We start from the raw sequence: 20,882 nt of genomic DNA, 5'->3' as shown, positions 1-20,882 counted from the left end.
AAAAGAGTTTCTGCCATTGACGCATAGTTTATAAAAGAGTTTTAGTTGACAAGAGTGTACACTGACAGCCTACCGAATTAATTTAAACAGTTTAATGTGGTTTATCAAATTCTTACGTGATATTTTATTTCTAATTGTATATATGTTTTCCTTTTCAATTGGTAACGACCATTCAAGAAACTCATGTTCAGAAGTAAGAGTAAGTCAAGGCCTGCTATATATATATATATATTATTATTTTTTCTTTTTAAGAAAGCGAAGGCGGAAGTACAAAGGAGGGCATCCTCTTGTACCTCCCGGCGGAAATGCTAAGTCCGCCGCGTCTGTGGTCTGTTTTGCTGACTGTGTTACATTTAGGAGTTGTTTACTAATATGTCCAATAAAGTTGTGAAACGTCCAGGTGTTGGGGTAGGGGTGCTGGTTACAGACTTAGCCCACCCGGGCTGTGTTCTCCTGGGAAAACGGAAAAGCGCCATGGGCAGAGGGACGTACCAGCTCCCCGGTGGCCACTTGGAGTTTGGGTATGTAACCCGTATGTAACCAGCCAGGTAGTTAACATACCCGATTCATAACTCATTCATAAAAACATGTATTTTCAAAGTAAAAGCTCCAGCGAATTTAGGAGTTGCAGTAGTCTACACATGTTTTTTTTTTATGTACTCAACATTTTTATTGGGCTGTTAAGCAGGGGGAAAATTGCCATGTGCATGTAACACTCATTTTTGTGTCACTATAAGAGAGACGTGGGAGGAGTGTGCTCACAGAGAGGTGCTGGAGGAAGCAGGTGTGCGCTTGGTGAATGTGCGTTTTGCATCAGTGGTGAACTCCATCAGACTGGAGGAGCAGTACCACTACGTCACCATAATCATGCAAGGAGAGCTGGACAGGGAGCAGTCAGGAGAGCCCGAGAACCTGGAGCCAGAGAAGAACGAGGGTATGCAAAGTCAAACAAAACAAAAATAATATGTCACAAAAACCTCAGACGTGAACAATAACAAAATGTGTGGTTCTCCTCTGCCTCCCAGGTTGGACATGGACGCGGTGGGACCAGTTTCCTCCTGAGGAGCAGCTCTTTTCGCCGCTCGCCGGGCTGAGAGTTCGAGGCTTCCGGCCGTTCAGTGACAAAGTAACAAACACTGAAACTCAACACTGAAACTGCAAATGACATTGGGAATCTTTTATCAATCACACCTCTTGTTTCACATCAGTGAATTGTTTACATTTTTCCCCCTTTCTTTTTTGTAATGATATGTTTTAGTGTTGGCGCCATACCAGAATTTTACACTTCCTACTATTATAAAATAAAATGCTATTGGTAACTTTTCCAATACTACAGCAACAAAAACAGAATACCTAGGCACCACATATTGCTTAGTTTCTCGTTTTTAGTTGCCAAAAGTTGCAAGCAAACTCCTGCTCACTGTCTAAAATGAGCAAGTACAACGTTGCAACGTTTCAATACAGTAGTAGTTGTGCATTTAAGGCAGTCTGCTCTGTCTGTTTCTAAGAGATATAATCCAACATGTGTGTTCAAAAATTACTGAAGAGCTGTATTGTTTTGGTACCCTTTTATACAATGGATCATTCAAAGATAACAGATTGTATCGTTTTAAAATATGTGGTATAAAAAAAGTATCAAAGTACTGTTTTTTAATTTTCATTTTGGGATAGAGTTGGAAATCAGGGACAGAGAGTGGGGAATGACGATGCAGGGAAGGAGGTGGATACGTACTGGGGCCACTTGCTTTTAGGACTATAGCCTCAGTACATGGGGTGTGCACACTAACCACTAGGCTACCTGCGCCCCGTATTGAAACACTTTGACAGCTTTTGTTAGTACTAGTATTTTTTCAAACTAAAACTATGAATGGCTTCAAATGCCGTTGATGAAAACTTTCTGCTTTAGGATGTCATGACATGAATTGTCAACTGGCGGCCCGCGGGCCACATCCGGCCCCAAAAAGCTTCCCTGCCAGCTATTAAAATGCAAATCATCTCGGGTGAAAGACATTTGACCAGCTTCTTCCCATGTGCTATATATTTAGTTTCTCCTCACATGAGGTTGGTGCTGGTGACACCAGCAGCTAACAGTAAGGTCCACAAGGTTGCAGCAGCGGTTGCCACAGCACTGTTAAAGGTCTTGTCATGGGCGTAGGTGATGATGTGCAGGGCTCCCTCGTAGGCCTCCTCGCAGGTTGGCTTGATCTGATCTTGAGGAAGTTCGAAGCTGTACGTCCCGTTATCTCTGAGCTCAAAGATGAAGGCGTAGGGGATCCCCTGCATCCGAGCCCAGTCTATAGAAGAACCAGACATTGGATCTGTAGAAAGACAAAAGCATCGATACTTCAGAGAGGTAACCAGTGTCCATGAAAGACCATAAAAGTCTTCAAAACTCTCGTTCCAAAGGATCAAACGTTTGAGATATTGTGTACAAAAATTGGGTGCTCATCCCTAGAGTTGTGCTGCCAGCACAGCTGAAGCTACTACAGTACACGTGTGTGTGTAAATAAAGATGTGCTGTGAAGGACTTACACAAAACATCTGCTGAGGCTCCAACAGTGTAGTTCATCCCGTGGACTTTCTTAATGACGTCTGCTGCAGCCACACCCACATCCATCTGAGAGTCAAGGCAATAGGTTTGAGTCAGAAGCCCCATTTCGACCGCAGGAACTATCCCCAAGAACTATGGTCATTTTGGTTAAAGTGTAGTTCCTGGTAGATAATCTAGACCCTACTAGCGGTTATGTACTTTCTGACGGTCGAGGGACTTTTTGGGCAGGGCCTCAAGCTCCTGCAGGGCTGAACGTCTGATTGGCCAGGCAATAGGAGCAAAGTTAAGTCAATTAGGGAGGTTCTAATACCATTTTTTCTTCCCGATATTGATTCCATTTCCGGTACTTAGAGTTGAGTATTGGCTGACAGCCATAATATCGGTTGAATAACACCCATTGGTGACATTTTGCTGACTTTTTCAAAATAATTGACCTAAAACCATTTTGTTTCTTGGGAATAATAGTAACAGATACCCATACTGCATTTTAGGCAGTGTGAGATAGAGACAGGTATGGGGCTAATACAGATACTGGTATTGGTGCTGAAATAACATGACATACAATCAGTAAGATGTGGAGTGATCTAGACGGCAGAAATCCATATTTTTTCAGTTATATTTAAAAAGGCATAATGGTCATATAAGAAATGTGTACGTATGCATCACTGTGTTTAGTAGAAGTAGATACCAGCTCTTTGTCGTTGTCGGCGGTGAAGTTTGGGTGTCCATAAGGAAACAGCAGCAGCTGGCCGTAGGAGTGGATGTTGAGGAAAACCAGGAAGTCTTCCTTCCGGGTTCCTACAAAATAAGTGACGGCCTGGGCCTCGGGCTCGGAAAGTTTTTTGGTGCCGCAATAGAAAATGTCACAGCAGTCGTGTGATACTCCCACAGCTGTGAATAAACATATGGCAAAAAAAAAAATCTGAATTATCATAACCTGAAATAAACGAATAAGAGACACTCTTTTTCCACACATTTTTTTTTAACTCACAGCTTCACCTTTGCTCTAACACAACTTTTAAAGAAATCCTCATTGTGAATTTCCAGGAACGGTAATGCTTAAAGGTGCATTAAGAGATTTGTGGCCACTGGGGGGCAGCAGAAACGAGCTGTAAGAACGACATGTCAGCATACAGTTGCAACGAGCAGAAAAATATAAGCATGCATTTAAGGGGGTTGGGTTGAAGTCGAACTCTGGTCACATGCTTAGGGGACTATAGCTTTTGTTCATAACTTTCCATATCTGTACAGTTACAATGACAAAGTCAAAACTGGCAGTCCAAACTGTATCATAATAAAAGTAAGACTCACTTCCCCAGTTGGCATCAAAGTTGCGGTTGAGATCGGTGCCGTAACATCCACAGCCGTCGGGTCCTGGCGACCTGTTCTTCCTCCACAGTCGAGTCTAAACAGGTCATTAAAGTCAGTTGATGAATATGGATGCTTTTTAAAAATCATGATATGAATTTAGTGTTACATAAAATGGCTAAGGGTCTTTTTCCTGCTACACCAATCAGAAACCTGGAAAAGTAATTTGGTAAACATCTACTTTAATGAAGCACTGACTGATTCGTTGAACCAGGAGTGGATGTAGCCGTCCATGTTGAGAACAGGGGTGACGTAGAAGTCCATGTTCTTCATCATCTCCTCCATTTTTGGGTCTTTCTTGGATGCATCCAGGATCTTATTTTAGAAGCAAAGAAAAAACACAGTAAGTATGTAAGAAGTTAAAATTCAGACAAAGTGTTTTTTTGAAAAAATGGCCCGTCTCTTACCTGTTTGACAAAGTACTGACAGAAGGCGGGGGCGATCCATTCCCTGGCGTGAATACCACAGTCCATCCAGATAGCTTTCTTCTTTTCTCCTGTATCAACGCCAATCTGGTAGACATGTTGAAATGTAATCTTTTTAAGCTACTATACAACATAAAAGCACACTAAATAAGAATATACTCAAGTATACTTTTGGTAACTAACATAAAACATAAAAACCTTCAGCAGGCTAATAGTCCTCTTCTCATAGGTTTGTCCATATTCCGTGACGGTCACAATCTCAGGATATTCATCCTCAATCTGAGCCATCCAGCTAGAGATCTGTCAAGAGTTGCATTGTTACACATCAGAAACTGTATTTGTTTAGTTGTCAAAGAAGAGTACTTTTGGAACAATGATTAGGGCTTTCTGACCTCTCCCATGGGATGGTATCTGAAGTAGTCATACTCCACTCTGTCACAAAACCAACAAAAACACAAGAAAAGATATGTGTTTGTGTCCAGACATTGAAGTTTGCAAGAAAACCATTCCTCTTACTCAAAAAGTAGTAATCATTAGCTCTCTTGAGAGAAACCATGTCAGCGACTAAATTGAGAGCCGCAGTCTCGCTAAGATCACAGGGAAGACATTTGAAAATGTAGCCTATAGCCAGGGGTGTCTCCAGACTTTTTGAACTTAGGGTGGCCCAACTTTGGGTGCCGTCTTGTGCAGGGGTGGCTGGAAGTTTTTGTGCACACAGCTGAATGTAGAACATTTATTTACCCCTTCTGCACTATCACCTTGACTGTTTAAGTAACACAAGGTGCAAGGGCCCATTCGGTGCTGCTTGCGTTCTATAGTTTAACTTTGTTTCAGAACAAGCTAAAAAGTCCTTACAGGAACTCTAGGTATCAGTCTACCTGTCAGCTTGTGGTACAAGGATGTTGATTAAAAGAAAGCTCATTACAGTTAAGAATTTGTTAGTGTATTATTTTGCCCTTTAATGCACTTCAAACATAATTCTTAGGTTTAATTAATTCCAATCGTGTTAGGTTAGCCTCCCATAGAATAGTTTTTCTAGCCTGCAGTATGACATTTTTAAGAACAGCACTTACCTCTCTACTGTGGCTGCTCCGACCACTGACAGCAATGTTACAAAGCTCAGTCCTGCAGAGTCGAGCATTGTCACTTCTTAAAAGCATTGTCCTTATTTGCAGCTGACTTCAGGATGTTACAAGCCTTTATTAAAGACATCCATCAGACGAAGACACACCTTTGTCAGAGTCACAGACCACTGCCAGCATGCACCTTATCATTGAGTTGGTTAATGTTTAATGTTTAGTAGATAATGATTACTCTGTACTTTAAAATAGAATATTAACAGCCAGCGTTTTATTATTCGATATCATTATTGGAGATAATCCCTTTCACGTGTTTTGCCATGAAGATAGACTTGAGACTCAAAGTCTAGACTTACACTCGATTCTTTTTGGGAGCTTTGCAAAGGGTCCCTGCTTGGGATGTTCCTAGGTAACTAATTTCAAACTCAAATTAAACTCAAATTTAAATTCAGACTGATTGACTAGTCAGCGTGAAGAAAACTCTCAGAAAGTTTAACAAGGCTAAACGGGGGATTGCAGTTTCTCTGGGGAAACAAAGTCAAACAAAACAAAACAAACAATGAAACAAAGATTGGTTTTCTGAGTATGGCTAACGTTAGCATAGCCAGCCTTCCCCCTTCCTCGCAGGTCCACATGCCTGTGCTGAACGTTGTTACGTATCACTCCGGATGATATAGGCTGACACAGCTTACGATGTACAACTTTATTTTCATTTATGAGCTCAAAATACTGCCAAAGTGATGCTATCCATTCACTGTGCTTGTTTACATCCGGGTAGTAGAGTGAGGAGAAAAAGCCCAATAACAAGAGTTTCAGCCAGCCTGCAGCCCTGGCTAGTGTCGGGTTTCTGCGATACTGCTTGTACATAATATTTGACCAGCATTGAGGCCCAACTTGTATAAACTATTAGTAATGAATTTAACTGATAATAATAATTTTGGTGCCGACTAGCTAGGTTTATAACGGTTAAACGTCCAGTTGACCAAACACATCCCTAGTTTCTGTTAACTTAAATATGAAATGTTAGTCACATTGAAGCGGCAACTTCGGTTGATAATTGAAGCCAATGCAAAAGTTAAAAAAGCTGCAGTTCCTTGAGTGTCCACTTTGAGGCTGCTGCAGAAGCCCCGGAAGTCACATACACACCCATTCAAAAATGCAAGTTTTTACAGCAGAATTGAACATGTTTACAGACGGGTACAAAAACAGAATTGGTCTGAATTGCTCATGTCTTTATTGGCACACACTGCATGGGGGTGATTTTTTTTTTAAATTACTTATCAGTTTTAATATAATGAAGGATAATGATTGGTCATAATAAAGCAAGTTAGCTATTAGCCAGCTATTAGCCTTCATGTTGAATTGAAGTTAGGTTGAGAAGCATTTTCGGGAATGGCGACTGCCTTCCACTGGCTCCAAAGCACCTTTTAGCGATCAATTTGTGATGTCACTCATTGTTGTCCATGTTTATTTACAGTCTATGCTAATTCCCTTGCCAGTTTTAGCATGCTAGCACATTGTACAGCTACACAGAAGAGCATATTTCTAAACAAACCAACTCTTCAAAACTAAACCTATAACTGAACTATGGATGGATTTAAAAAAAAAAGATTTCTTCTTAAGGATTTCACGACAAATAGGGGTTGCATTTATTTAAATTTATAAAGAAAACGATGCATCGACTAAAATGCAGCGAAAAGTTTGTGCTTGTCATATTAAGGCAAACAAATATTTTCGTGGAAAAATTCAAATTTTAAGGTTTAATCTTCTTTTTTAGGCAAGAAATTATTTCTCTTTGGCTCTAAAAAAATATTCTTATGTCTTTGCTTTGAAAAAGGACCAATGCAGCAGTTACTAAATTACATTTATTTACAGTTTTTAAATGTTTCTGATCAACCAAATACTCCTTACAGTACAACAGTTTGACAATAATTTGAACAAAATCTGAATACCTTTTCATCATTAATACAATAATATTCACCATCATTTATCAACACAAAAAATCCTCCTTAAACATGAACATCTTACAAACCCAATATCTTAAAAACTGGAACTTTTTCTGAAACCTACTTAAATCCTTTGGACTAAATACCAGTGCCATCTATTCAAGATGACTGAAACTGGTTTGGATTTTGTCAGCTTCCCTTATGTAATTTTCTCCTCACATGAGGTTGGTGCTGGTGACACTAGCAGCTAACAGTAAGGCCCACAGGGTTGCAGCAGCAGTTGCCACAGCACTGTTAAAGGTCTTGTCGTGGGCGTAGGTGATGATGTGCAGGGCTCCCTCGTAGGCCTCCTCGCAGGTTGGCTTGATCTGATCTTGAGGAAGTTTGAAACCGTATGTCCCCTTATCTCTCAGCTCAAAGGTGAAGGTGTAGGGGATCCCCTGCATCCGAGCCCAGTCTCTGGATGAACCAGAGTTTGCGTCTGTTGGAAGAAAGAAAGCGATGTTACTGTATCTGATGTAACCTTTACTACATACTTATGAAGAGCCTATTCAGTACATCTACAGAATGAAATCAAACTACAGTCCATTAAAAAGCCAAGCGATTATCAAAATCCACAAAAGTCCCTAAAAATTTTGGTGCCAACACTTTTAGCATAGACCAAAATTGGTGGTCATCTCCAGAGTTGTGCTTCCAGCATTAAAGCTAATGACTCCTTGACCAGATGTATTGCTGTGAGTACTTACACAATACTTCTGGTGAGGTTCCAACAGTATAGTTCATCCCATGGACCTTCCTAATGGCGTCCGCTGCAGCCAAACCCACCTCCATCTGAAGATCAAGAAGGTAGCTTAAGTACAGTAATACAATTACAGACATTTCAAAAAAAAAAATTCCCTCCCTTTATTGATTCCAATTCCAATACCTAGACTTGAGTATTGGATGCTATGCATACTATTGGTGGAAAAACACCCATATGGTGACATATCAATAGTTTAAATCACCAATATTACATTTTAGGCTCCAGAGGCCCATATAGATACTGATATTGGAACACCATTACATTACAACCCAAACATCAGTCAGATGTAAAGTGATCTAGACTGCACAAAGACATATATTTATGTTCTATTTAGTAAAACTGATGATTATATTACACACATTAAAGGGGACATATTATAAAAAAATCACTTTTATAGTGTTTTTGAACATATGTTTGGGTAACCTGAGAGTCTACTGACCCACAAAATGTGAAATAAACCCATCCAGTCCTTTGTGTGTGGTCTGCATAAGTCTTACAACACAGAGAAAAATGCTTCATTTCAAATGTTCTCAGTTTGTGACATCACAGTGGGATTCTGGTAAAAACACATCCCCTCCGCTGATATCTCCACCCATGGACTCCACCTCCAGCCTCGAACTTAACTTTTGCGCAGGTCCGCCATTTTTATTCTCACTACAGAGAAGTGATGTCTACGGGGAAAACTCGGGGGCTCATTGCGTTTAAAGAGACACACACACCAAAACGGAGTGTTCTGAGAGAGCTGGTTTATACAACCCTCCACTGGTGCTTGATTCATGTTATATATTGACCAAAGCACAGCACAGATGTTTCATTTAGACCACAGGGGACTGTTTGAAAAGGTGGAGAAGGAGGATAATATGTCCTCTTTAATATAACACTTTGTGTGGATATAACACCATGCATCACTTTTTCAGTAGAAGTTAATACCAGCTCATCATAGTTGCCGGAGGTGAAGTTTGGGTGTCCATAAGGAATCAGCAGCAGCTGGCCGTAGGAGTGGATGGTGAGGAAACACAGGAAGTCTTCCTTCCGGGTTCCTACAAAATAAGTGACGGCCTGGGCCTCAGGCTCAGACAAAGCTTGGCTGCCGCAGTAGGTCTGGTTGCAGCAGTTCTTTGATACTCCGACTGCTGTAAATTTACATTATGACAACATAATGTAAATTAAAGACATCTCTTTTACTAATTAATATGTAAAGATCTTTAAAATGCTTTTATAAAATTTCACAAAAAATATTTTCAGGACGTTTATGTTTATAGCTGCAGTAATAGTTTTCGGACACTTGGGGGAAGCAGTGAAGAAAAGACACAGCAGTGAACAGGTGAGCTCGCTAGCATACAGGTAAAACTGGCATTCATTAGAAAAATATTTTATCAGGGGTGAATCTGTGCCAGGAAATCCCGCTCTGCTTCTTCAATGAGAGTGTGTCAAAAAACATCTTGAGAAAAAATGTCATTTTTGTTTTGTGGCAATTTCTTAAAATTAGAAGCTAAAGGTAGAAAAACTAAGATGGAGAATCAGAGTAACACTCACTTCCCCAGTTGGCATCAAAGTTGCGGTTGAGATCGGTGCCGTAGCATCCACAGCCGTCAGGTCCTGGCGACCTGTTCTTCCTCCACAGTCGAGTCTAAACAGTCCAGCGTTTTCAGTCAGCGGTTGGTACATCTGGTTCTTATCCTTTTACCAATTTAGTTATTAATGAAATGGCCACTTATCATTTCTGTTTGTTCTTAAATGTTTCTGGATTGCGTTCATGTTGAGCATCAGAAATCAATCTACTCACTCATTATACTGTAGCTTATTTGAACCTCGATTTCATTACTTCACAATACTGTGTTTCCTATGCACCTGTGTCTTTTCCAATCAGAAACTTAGAAAAGTAATTAGGTAAATATCTACTTTAATGAAGCACTGACTGATTCGTTTAACCAGGAGTGGATGTAGCCGTCCATGTTGAGAACAGGGGTGACGTAGAAGTCCATGTTCTTCATCATCTCCTCCATTTTTGGGTCTTTCTTGGATGCATCCAGGATCTTATTTTAGAAGCAAAGAAAAAACACAGTAAGTATGTAAGAAGTTAAAATTCAGACAAAGTGTTTTTTTGAAAAGATGGCCCGTCTCTTACCTGTTTGACAAAGTACTGACAGAAGGCGGGGGCGATCCATTCCCTGGCGTGAATACCACAGTCCATCCAGATAGCTTTCTTCTTTTCTCCTGTATCAACGCCAATCTGGTAGACATGTTGAAATTGAATCTTTTTAAGCCACTATACAACATAAAAGCACACTAAATGACAATATACTCAAGTATACTTTTTGTAACTGCTAACATAAAGATTAACCTTCAGCAGGCTAATAGTCTTCTTCTCATAGGTTTGTCCATATTCCATGATGGTCACAATCTCAGGATAATCGTTTGCAATCTGAGCCATCCAGTTAGAGATCTGTAAAGAGTTAGTCCGTGTCAGAATCAGAAGTTATGCGTTTGTGTCTTGTCAAAGTAACGCCTTTGAGAACAGCGGTCGGGCTTTCTCACCTCTGGCATGGGATGGTATTTGAAGTAGTCATGCTCTGCTCTGCATCAGAACCAAAAAAACACAAGACACATGAGAAGCAGTTCCTGAGTTCTTTGGAAAAAAATTCCATCAAAAAATTGTACAACCCTAACCCCTAACATCTCACTTCTACAATCACTACAATCTAATTTCTAATGTAGCCTATAGCACGTTTTCTATATCTCTTAAATGTTGGAGAGAGATAGATTCTAAAGTTTCAAGATTGTTGAAAAAAAACAGTAAGTTTGAGAATCAAACAGCCAACAGTTCAAACGCACGAATCGGGTGTTTTATGCTTGCAGCGCCAGATTAGCCTCAAGTGGCTAACCTTAAATGGAAGAAACCCGGAAGGTGAAATTAAACTTCTAACATTTCAGCCCAGAAATAGGTTAGCTATAAAGAGAAGGTCGAACATGTGACCAACCCAAGCTAGCTGTTTTTTTGCTTATTTCTTTGTTGTTGAATATGCTAAGTTAAGCTAACAGGCTACTAATTTTAGCTATATGGGTATATTCAGTTTTCAGATACAAAATTGAGAGAGATCTTCAGATCATCAGATCTTCTCAATATTATTATGAAAAAAAGGAAAGGAAATTAACATATTTACGAGTTGTCCGTCGATTTTGGCATCTCATGTGGACAAAGCTGTGTGACTTATTGCTGCAGATCAAGTCCTATACATTCATACACATGCATACAAATTGAACGAAAACATCTAATCCTGCTACAATTTAACAGTCAGACTAAACACTTGCTGTGTTCTTTTTCAGGTAAAATGTAAACTAAGGTGTCGTCTGTATACAGCAGTTACAGGCATCACACAAGGTAGAAATAGTTTATCTTCATGCTAATGGTCTTGTTTGCTTTTGTAGGTCATGAACGGTTTGTTCATGGTTAATAATATTTGACAAAAAGCCACCAGTATGACATTTTACAAACTCACCTCTCCACTGTGGTGGCTGCTCCAACCACTGACAGCAATGCCACAAAGCTCAGCACGGTAAGCATTTTCCCTTTGTTAGAGTATAGTCCCTGTTTTACATCTGACTTAGCAGCAGACAGTAACTTCAGGATGTTACAAGCCTTTATTAAAGACATCCATCAGATAAAGAAACACCTTTGCCTTAGTCACAGACTTGTCACATACCTTATCAATGTGTGGGTTAATGTTTTATCTGAGAGGAGAGCCTTGATTACTCAGTCAAAATACAAAAATAAGCAGTCAGTGCTAATTATTTTACATGATGAATTGCAGATAATCCCTGCCACGTGTGGGATGACAAATTGATGAAAATATAGTCATGAAAATAGACTTTGATTACCCAAGATGCTGTGTAAGCTTTTTTATCTTGACAGCTGTTATCTGCTGTTTTCCACTTCCCATCCTGGTGTGACCTTTTGCCATTTTCAACGTTGAATTTTCACTCAAGCCCATTGTGTTCTCAAAGGTTTTATCACATGCCTTTTTAAGCGAATGGCTGTGACTTCAGCTCTTATCATAGCCGAGAAATTAGGAAAGCTGTCCCATCTGTCCAAACCCTAGTTCATTATGCCTAGCCTTAGCCTCGCTAGCATAATGCAGAGCTGAAAATAACATGTTTTTTTTTTAATCATAGGCATAGACAAGCAACGATTAGATAAGCTAGCTACAGACATGGAAGTAAACAATGTGGTTAGGCAGTGAGCAAAGTTCTACATGTGCTAGGTCATAAATGCAGGTTGTGCACTTGTGAGCTTTGGACCAAAGAAGCTAGTTTCCATGTTGAAAAGAAGTATGCTAATGCAACAGAGAAAGAGGTTGTGCTGAGGAAGGCCTTATGCCGCATAACTTTTAGCCTTAATATGAACAATATGGATGAGTTTAAAATAAATTCACCCCTTGTACAGTGTGTACCAGTAAAGACATAAGCTATACTCAGACAAAAGCTTTTTTTTACCAGACTGTAAACATTTTATTTCTGCTTTCAAAAAGCTTATTATAACATAGGTGTTAATGGGACTTTCAGCGCTGTCGCAGCCTGCCTCAAGTGGACAATCATGGAACTGCAGGTTTTTTTTAATGCTTTTCTATCAGTGTAATTTTTCAACAGCCAATGTGATTAAGCCTCACAGAGCAGCTGCTCTTCAAAGTCATGCATGTAACCCTGATAGTTATTGCATGCTTCGTGTGTGCTAAGGGGGATTGTACCCAAGAAAGACCGATCAAACAAAAGTTCTAATCAACGGTTGAAGGTTCAAAATGTGTGTGAAGAAATCATTGCTGCAATGTTCCATTAGATAACATTAGTTGTTTGTAATTGCTGTCAGATTTCATGGAAGTTTTGATTTACAATATTCTAAATAAAAAATGGAATTAGTTACTTCTGATGGATGATACCATATAGCATTCTGTACATTATGTATTTCATGTTGGACGATGGTACTTTATATAGTGTCTATAGGGCATCTTCGTGCTTGTATTTAGAGGTGCCCGTCTGGTCTTTGGCCACCAGGTGGAGCTTTATTTAAGCTTTTTTTTGTTGTGGTGTATTTATGTGTATGTGTAGGGTTCCCCCTGTATATGGAGTCCATAGACAGACCACAGCCTTTATTATAATTCCTCTTAAGAGTGGTCTCACTTCTAAACAGGTACCTTTAAAAAGCTTTTTCTTTTTAGTCTTGTTGCGGTCGCGCTCCTTTTTTGCAGTTTTTTTAACGCTGCAAATATGACTTCAAACTACAACCTTGAATACTTATTCTGTAATGTAGGAGCAATAAAATGAATGCATATCTACCTCAGGCATTTCGTCAAACTTTAATGAATATTTTGACACCATGCACGATACATGTAAACAAAATTATAGTACGAAAAAAAACAACCAATCAAAATATAATGCAGAGAAGGAGACTCATTGAAAAGTATGATTTGATATGCTTCCATCAAGGCGAATCTACTTGTGTGTATACAGACAATGATTTAAAACATTTTTTTAATGTAATACCTGACCAGCAGATGGCAGTACAATGCTTACTTTAAAAGAAACCTGTAGCACAGTATAACCAGAAATGGAACTGTGCAGATGCAGGAGTGCTCTTCAGAAGATGACCGTTTTATGAAAATTAAAAGGATAGCCATTCATCGGAGTAAATCATGTCACAAAGTTCAGAAGGGGACAACGCCTGCTTTCTATTTTTACTTCCTTAAAAAGTGTCCTGTCCACAGGTGTTGTTGCATTTTGCTATTAACTCTAAATATGGGACTTGTACATGAGTTCACATTTATGTTGGCAAAGTGCTTTGAATTCAACATCTTTGCCCCCTGAGATTAATTAGCGCAGAAGAAGAAGTGTATTTCTCTCCTCGGTCACACCCTGACAGTTGAAACTCTTGCATGCTAACTAAGCCTGAGCACCTCAAGTCTTTGTTCCTGCTCCTTTGCTGACATGTGCATCATGTCTGCTTGTTAGCATGCTCATAAGATACAAAGACAAGACCTGTCTCTGCTTCTGCCCTGTGTGCATAAACCAGGGATGTGTGTGTGTGTGTGTGTAAAACAGCATCACGGGCTATTTCTTCACAGTGATAGATGAAAGGACTAATGCTTTTGGATGAGAAAGACAGGCTGCTGTGTTGCACTCAGAAACAAGCTTACAACATCTTAAAAACTTGCCTGTGTGTGTGTACGCTTAGCATAATATATCCAAAACTCCACAGAGAACATATTCAAGTTTGATTTAAGTAACATGGACCACTGAGATGAAGATTTTTCTTAAAGATTGCAACAGAATTTAGTATATTTTTCAGTTATATAAGCAGACTTTCTCATATTTTTTTTGAGATGCACACAAACAGCCAAACATTGCATTTTTACGTTTACTCCTGCAGCTCATTTGAGCGTTGGAGCCTTTGTTTCACGGGGTGCAGCTAACATGTAGAGTGCACGATGTGAGGAAAAGCTGTGTCAACATCTGGACGGTCTTCAAAGGTTTTTTGGTGTACACATTCCTTTTAGTGGACGTTTAGCTGGTGATACAATGACATGAGAGGGGTTGTGTTTGTCATTAAAGCAACAATATGTCACTTTTCCACCTTCAAATAGTAGCTTCAAAGATTGATTTATCACACTTAAAACAAGGAGAACGAGGTCCCTCCCATGCCCAGCGCACGGCCCGATCGCCTTTTTGCTGCAGTATGTAACCATGGCAGAGAGATGAGGTCATCGTCATTTTTTTTTTTTTTTTTAAGATTTATTTTTGGGCCTCTAATGTAGAGATAGGACAGTGGATAGAGTTTGAAATCAGGGATAGAGAGAGTAGAGAATGACATGCAGGAAAGGAGCCACAAGCCGGATTCGAACCCGGGCCGCCTTTGAGGACTACAGCATCCATACATGGGTCGCCACTGCACCACTGCACCACTGCACCACCAGCGCCCCGTACCTCATAGCTTTATTATGGAAATATGTCCCATATTTTAACATCTTCACTCGCCTTTTTATGACCCATTTTTATTACAGTTAGGTGGCGACCCCTAGTGGTTAAAGTAGCAAATACTTAAACCAGATGATGTAGTTTAAAGTGCAAGAAGTACATTTTGGGTCAGTGGACGCTAAGCATGAACATGTATTATGTCATGTCTCGACTGTAAATGAACTGCAGTAGTAGCAAATACTTCTCCAAAAATCCACATTTTCATGGCCTCTATCGCCCTGAAAATGTGCAAACAATATCCTAAAGCTTGAGCACAGCAAGGTCTTGCACCAATCACTCCTTTCCAACGCAAGACAAATGCTAACGATGCATCTATTACAAGGTTGAAATGCCTTTAAACCAGGGAACCTCACAGCATGCCAGAGCAGAGCGTGTCCTTTGCAGAAATCCTTTCTCTACCCATGTGTGATGGCTTTCCTTCACTGCTGGAGCTTGCATATGTGGGGGTGTATTTTGTGATACAGTGCTGCTGCTGCTACCTGCTCTGTTTGTGTCCCATACGGCCATCTGTAATACAATGTTTCTGTTTATTTAAAGGTTAAAAACAGAAGCCTGCGTCCAGTTGTAAATGGAAAAAAAATGCTTGTAAGGTGTTTGTGATTCATTCAAACTGGTCTGAAAGGTGCAAGTGTATTTTTTTTTTTAGGACTAACAAGACATCATTTTCACAGTTTTTTTTTCGAAGAACTTTGCAGTTTGTGTGAAATTAATAGGCCATGTCTTATCTCTAGATGATGGATCAGGCCCCGCTGCACGCATTCTGAGTGGAGAGAAAACTCACACTCATTCATTGCCCGTGGCGGGAGGCTGATTCGCTGCATGTAAAAACCTCGCGAAAGCAGACAAGTTGGTGTCGCAGGAGACAAGAGGGTGATAAGAGGGTGTAAAGGAGAAAAAGGCAAATTGTGCTCACATTACGCATGGCAATCAATCTGCAGCGCCAACACATTTCAGTGCAGCTGTGCATACAACTGAGCTAAGGATAATTGTAATCAAGTTGATAAGCAATTCATGTTAAAAATAACACCTTCAGTGCATGTCATAATTACAATAAAACTGCTTTCTTTTGTTTAAAATAAGTGTGTAAACTGGGATTTTTCATGAGACAAAGAAATCTACAGTGATCATTAAGAACAAGCACTTTTTTCAAAGTGAATACATTAGACTGTAAAGAGTGATATGACTGAAATTCACTGATAAAGAAGAAAAAACAAAAGGCACATGTTCTAATTTATATGTCTGTAAGTTGAGGCATCTACCTTGAGGTTGAATAAAGCACACTTGGTGTTATGTACAATTAAAGCTATGATTGAACACAGCCAAATTATAACAGCTGCCCCAAAAATAACACAAACGTCTGCTATGGAACTGATTCTCGTGTGACTACTTATAAGCACATTTAATTGTCGTAGTCCTTTCATTCATTGATGTCCATTTCCTTCTCTTAAAGAAGCCCCATTTAAAACCCATTTCCAACATTCAATTCAATTTATCTGGTTAGACGTTCCTCATATTGGGGGAGATTTAAATAAAAAAATATATAGGAAGACAAATGTAGAAGGCCCTAGCATTGATCCCTGATCCACTGCCACTTTTGACCTCTTTGGACCTTGTGAAGTAACTTTTATGTCTACATACTTAACACATTTACTTTGGATTTTAACCAGTAATTGCAATTTCATAGCACCAAGTTTTAATGTGTTACAAATAAATATTAATTCATTCTTATTTCTTCATATTGAGTCCCCTCTGATACGTTGATATTTCACGGGGCTCTATGTGGTAAGAGTGAAATCCATCATTTGACTCATAAAATGTGTTGTCAAAAAAAATCCACTCCTTAAATGAATTAATGTATGAAACTTTTATGTCCAAGGTGGTTGACGCAATATTTCCAAGCAGTGCTATTGCGAAAACCAATATTGAAGGTTCATTAGCATTCACAGAGCTTTCCTGGGGCTTCCATGAATTTTTAAAATGGGTGCACTGTCGTTCAAAGTATGTTGCCATTGCTTCAGTAGGTTTTTACACAACAACTTTAAGTCATGCTAAATCAAAATGTATCTACTGGAGCCTGAAGTTCTAACACCCTGGGGTGTCTGAATTTGAGTTCCCCCTCTCATCAGTCATGCTGGTCTTGACCTGTGTGGACCTTGATACAGTGAAAATCAAAATGGAGCAGCCGCTGAAATCACAGCACTGGAGATTTGAAAGAGGGCTGAAGGGAGAGACTTTTGTCTCCACTTTGAAGTCTTTTTATCTTAAAAATGTGGAAGAAACACCAGCACATGTTAGCCAAGCTAGAGCAACACACACCTCCCACACAAACGCAGTTTTAAAAGCAGAAACAACAGCGGCAGCAACACTTGTAAAAACCATCAAAAGGACTGACAACCACCGAACATATGACAAACACAAATAGTTAAACTCTCCTCCCCCACAGTGCAACCCAACTCTCCTCCCCCGCAGCCTCCAGACATTTTCTAAAGTCGACGTAATTTCTCAAGCTATAAAACATTAACTTAACCCAAAGGCCTTCTGAAGTACTTTCCCGATGAACTTAGCCATCCTGCTGCCCATCAGGAGTCCATGAACCTCTCACCTTACTCCTGCGAGTTGGCCAAATAGCCAAATGGAATTTTTTTTACAGTTGTTCCACTGAGCAAGTCTCCAAAACATTTTCCAGTTTGAAAATTTTTAAACAACAAGCACTGACAAGTCAGAGGCATTCAACACGGAAAAAAACAAAAGACATCAATTTCTATTCACCTCCAACCACATGACTGTCCTTCTGTCTTAGATCACTGGACAATTCAGGGAAACAAATTGCACACGTTCTCCTCAAGAGCTTGCAGAATTGTGGCTCTTTGTCACACTGATGATACCCTCTGACAGCTTACGAGACCTGAAGGTTTTTTCACAAGACAACAACATCCATTCCTCGAGAAAACGAGATTGTTCTGGGATTGTTTTTTGTCAAACTAGGACATCATAATTCATGGATGATCAATTCTAACAAAACAAGTGACACTGAACATTTTAATTGGGGATGAAGACTTTGGAGGACTTGGCAGGTGATCAGGGGCGGCCTAAGCTTTTTCATGGCCCTGAGTGAGATCTGAGCTGAGGAGCCACCCCAAGGCCCCCTTTTCTACATCTTCACTGAGATCACATGTTTATCATGACAATTAAAAAACACAATTTATTGTATATTTGTAAGTGTCCATCCAAGTGTCTCCTTAAAAATATGGACCAAAGAAAACCAAAGTCAGTCCAATAAAAGGTCAAAATCGTCCAGTATTTCAACTCTCAGGAGAGAAAATATGCAGAATGCTAAATACTACTTGAGCTTTTCTAGTCTTTTGACCATTCAGAGATGTTATTATACTGCAGGCCCATTCACAAACTGATCAGTCCACATGCCACTGGTGCAGCAACCGGAGCGATTTGGGGTCAAGTGTCTTGCCCAGTGTCTGGATGATTGGCTGCAGGAGTCCACCACTGGGCCACAGCCGCCCCTCAGAACAGGCCAATTTTAAGCACATATTGATGAATGTCAATTAGGAAAAAGTATGTGAACCCTTTGGAATTTCCTAGTTTTCTGCATAAATTGGTCATAAAATGTGTTCTGATCTTCATCTAAGTCTCAACAATAGACAGACACAGTCTGCTTAAACTAATACCACACAAACAATTATATATTTTCATGTTTTTGTTGAACACAACATGTAAACAGTCACAGTGCAGGGTGGAAAAAGTATGTGAACCCTTGGATTTAATAACTGGTTGACCCTCCTTTGGCAGCAATAACCTCAACCAAACGTTTCATGTAGTTGCAGATCAGACCTGCACAACAGTCAGGAGGAATTTTGGACCATTCCTCTTCACAAAACTTTTTCAGTTCAGCAATATTCTTGGGATGGCTGGTGTGAATCGCTCTCTTGAGGTCATGCCACAGCATCTCTATCGGGTTGAGGTCAGGACTCTGACTGGGCCACTCCAGAAGGCGTATTGTTTTCTGTTGAAGCCATTCTGTTGTTGATTTATTTCTGTGCTTTGGGTCGTTGTCCTGTTGCATCATCCATCTTCTGTTGAGCTTCAATTGGTGGACAGGTGGCCTTAAGTTTTCCTGCAAAATGTCTTGATAAACTTGGGAATTCATTTTTCCGTCGATGATAGCAATCTGTCCAGGCCCTGATGCAGCGAAGCAGCCCCAAACCATGATGCCCCCTCCACCATACTTCACAGTTGGGATGAGGTTTTGATGTTGGTGTGCTGTGCCTTTTTTCTCCACACAGTGTTGTGTGTTCCTTCCAAAGAACTCACCTTTGGTTTCATCTGTCCACAGGATGTTTTGCCAGTAGTGTTGTGGGAACATCCAGGTCCTCCTTCTACAAACATCAAGCGTGCGGCAATGTTTTTCTTTGACAGCAGTGGCTTACTCCGTGGTGTCCTCACCATGAACTCCATTTTTGTTTAGTGTTTTACGTATCGTAGATTCGTCAACAGAGATGTTAGCATGTGCCAGAGATTTGTGTAAGTCTTTAGCTGACACTCTAGGATTCTTCTTCACCTCATTGAGCATTCTGCGCTGTGCTCTTGCAGTCATCTTTACAGGACGGCCACTTCTAGGGAGAGTAGCAACAGTGCTGAACTTTCTCCATTTATAGACAATTTGTCTCACCGTGGACTGATGAACATCAAGGCTTTTAGAGATACTTTTGTAAGCCTTTCCAGCTTTATGCAAGTCAACAATTCTTAATCGTAGGTCTTTTGAGAGCTCTTTTGTGCGAGGCATGGTTCACATCAGGCAATGCTTCTTGAGAGTAGCAAACTCGAAACTGGAGTGTGTTTTTTATAGGGCAGAGCAGCTTTAACCAGCACCTCCAATCTCGTCTCATTGATTGGACTGCAGGTTGGCTGACTCCTGACTCCAATTAGCTCTGTGAGAAGTCATTAGCCTAGGGATTCACATACTTTTCCCACCCTGCACGGTGAATGTTTCCATGTTGTGTTCAACAAAAACATGAAAACATATAATTGTTTGTGTGGTATTAGTTTAAGCAGACTGTGTTTGTCTATTGTTGAGACTTAGATGAAGATCAGAACACATTTTATGACCAATTTAATCAGAAAACTAATAAATTCCAAAGGGTTCACATACTTTTTCCTGCAACTGTATGTTATTATGATACGATAATGTGAATTTAATACATGCACAAGATGCATTTCATTTACCAGGTAGCTCCTTTATGAATGTAGGTTTAGCCAAAAATATATTCTCTAATAAGCACAAGTTTTCAGTCTTAAGCTTTTTTAATAGCTCTTTAAATTAAATACAAGTGAATAACACATCAAAAGAGCATTGTCAGACCAAGAGCCAACAATAAGCTGACAGATGTACAAACACACCAGGTGAGCAGCAGTCATAATTCATGTTGAGTTTGTCATAGCCTAGAGCATCCATCACTGCCATCAGCACATATTTTTCATACATTTAGCAGATGAAGGCAGATATAGTTCGCCTAATGAGCTGCTTTGAATAAGTTGTACAGTGGCAGTCGTGAGTTGAATGGAAAAAAAAGAGAGGGAGTGTGTATGTGTGAAAAGAGAGGGGGGAGAGAGAGAAAGAGAGAGAGAGAGAGAGAGAGAGAGCTGCTCAGTTGCCTTAGCAGCGCGGCTTCA

At 40.0% G+C, this 20,882-nt stretch overlaps 3 protein-coding genes across 3 annotated transcripts; 1 reads left to right on the top strand and 2 right to left on the bottom strand.

Moving 5' to 3' along the window:
• The first annotated feature begins 13 nt into the window (after positions 1-13).
• On the top strand, positions 14-1,643 carry nudt15 (nudix (nucleoside diphosphate linked moiety X)-type motif 15). The gene is made up of 3 exons (XM_020634158.3): positions 14-521; positions 738-934; positions 1,026-1,643. Exons 1-3 carry the CDS (start codon positions 373-375, stop codon positions 1,151-1,153), a joined length of 474 nt encoding a protein of 157 aa, XP_020489814.2. The 5' UTR covers positions 14-372; the 3' UTR covers positions 1,154-1,643.
• LOC109984131 (carboxypeptidase O) lies at positions 1,554-5,575 on the bottom strand. The gene is made up of 9 exons (XM_020634157.3): positions 5,418-5,575; positions 4,737-4,776; positions 4,543-4,644; positions 4,327-4,431; positions 4,118-4,234; positions 3,863-3,956; positions 3,240-3,442; positions 2,533-2,617; positions 1,554-2,318 (listed from the first exon to the last, which is right to left on the bottom strand). The coding sequence occupies exons 1-9, from the start codon at positions 5,483-5,485 to the stop codon at positions 2,053-2,055; spliced, it is 1,080 nt and encodes a 359-aa protein (XP_020489813.1). The 5' UTR covers positions 5,486-5,575; the 3' UTR covers positions 1,554-2,052.
• A 1,699-nt stretch (positions 5,576-7,274) lies between these two features.
• Positions 7,275-11,827, bottom strand: LOC109984114 (carboxypeptidase O-like). Its single transcript, XM_020634133.3, has 9 exons — positions 11,672-11,827; positions 10,710-10,749; positions 10,516-10,617; positions 10,300-10,404; positions 10,091-10,207; positions 9,708-9,801; positions 9,102-9,304; positions 8,116-8,200; positions 7,275-7,850 (listed from the first exon to the last, which is right to left on the bottom strand). The coding sequence occupies exons 1-9, from the start codon at positions 11,824-11,826 to the stop codon at positions 7,585-7,587; spliced, it is 1,167 nt and encodes a 388-aa protein (XP_020489789.2). The 5' UTR covers position 11,827; the 3' UTR covers positions 7,275-7,584.
• Positions 11,828-20,882: the final 9,055 nt, after the last annotated feature.

This window comes from Labrus bergylta, chromosome 24, assembly GCF_963930695.1.
Source record: "Labrus bergylta chromosome 24, fLabBer1.1, whole genome shotgun sequence".
NCBI classification, from domain to species: domain Eukaryota; kingdom Metazoa; phylum Chordata; class Actinopteri; order Labriformes; family Labridae; genus Labrus; species Labrus bergylta.
This window is presented reverse-complemented; position numbering and strand designations above follow the sequence as displayed.

Coding starts and splice junctions, on each gene's coding strand:
- LOC109984131 (XM_020634157.3), bottom strand. CDS start 5,485: ATGCTCGACTCTGCAGGACTGAGCTTTGTAACATTGCTGTCAGTGGTC. Junction 4,777..5,417: donor GGAGCAGCCACAGTAGAGAG/GTAAGTGCTGTT, acceptor GTTTTGTGACAG/AGTGGAGTATGACTACTTCA. Junction 3,957..4,117: donor ACTCCTGGTTCAACGAATCA/GTCAGTGCTTCA, acceptor TGACCTGTTTAG/ACTCGACTGTGGAGGAAGAA.
- LOC109984114 (XM_020634133.3), bottom strand. CDS start 11,826: ATGTCTTTAATAAAGGCTTGTAACATCCTGAAGTTACTGTCTGCTGCT. Junction 9,802..10,090: donor ACTCCTGGTTAAACGAATCA/GTCAGTGCTTCA, acceptor TGGACTGTTTAG/ACTCGACTGTGGAGGAAGAA. Junction 8,201..9,101: donor CCGGCAACTATGATGAGCTG/GTATTAACTTCT, acceptor CTTGATCTTCAG/ATGGAGGTGGGTTTGGCTGC.
- nudt15 (XM_020634158.3), top strand. CDS start 373: ATGTCCAATAAAGTTGTGAAACGTCCAGGTGTTGGGGTAGGGGTGCTG. Junction 522..737: donor GGTGGCCACTTGGAGTTTGG/GTATGTAACCCG, acceptor TGTCACTATAAG/AGAGACGTGGGAGGAGTGTG. Junction 935..1,025: donor GGAGCCAGAGAAGAACGAGG/GTATGCAAAGTC, acceptor TCTGCCTCCCAG/GTTGGACATGGACGCGGTGG.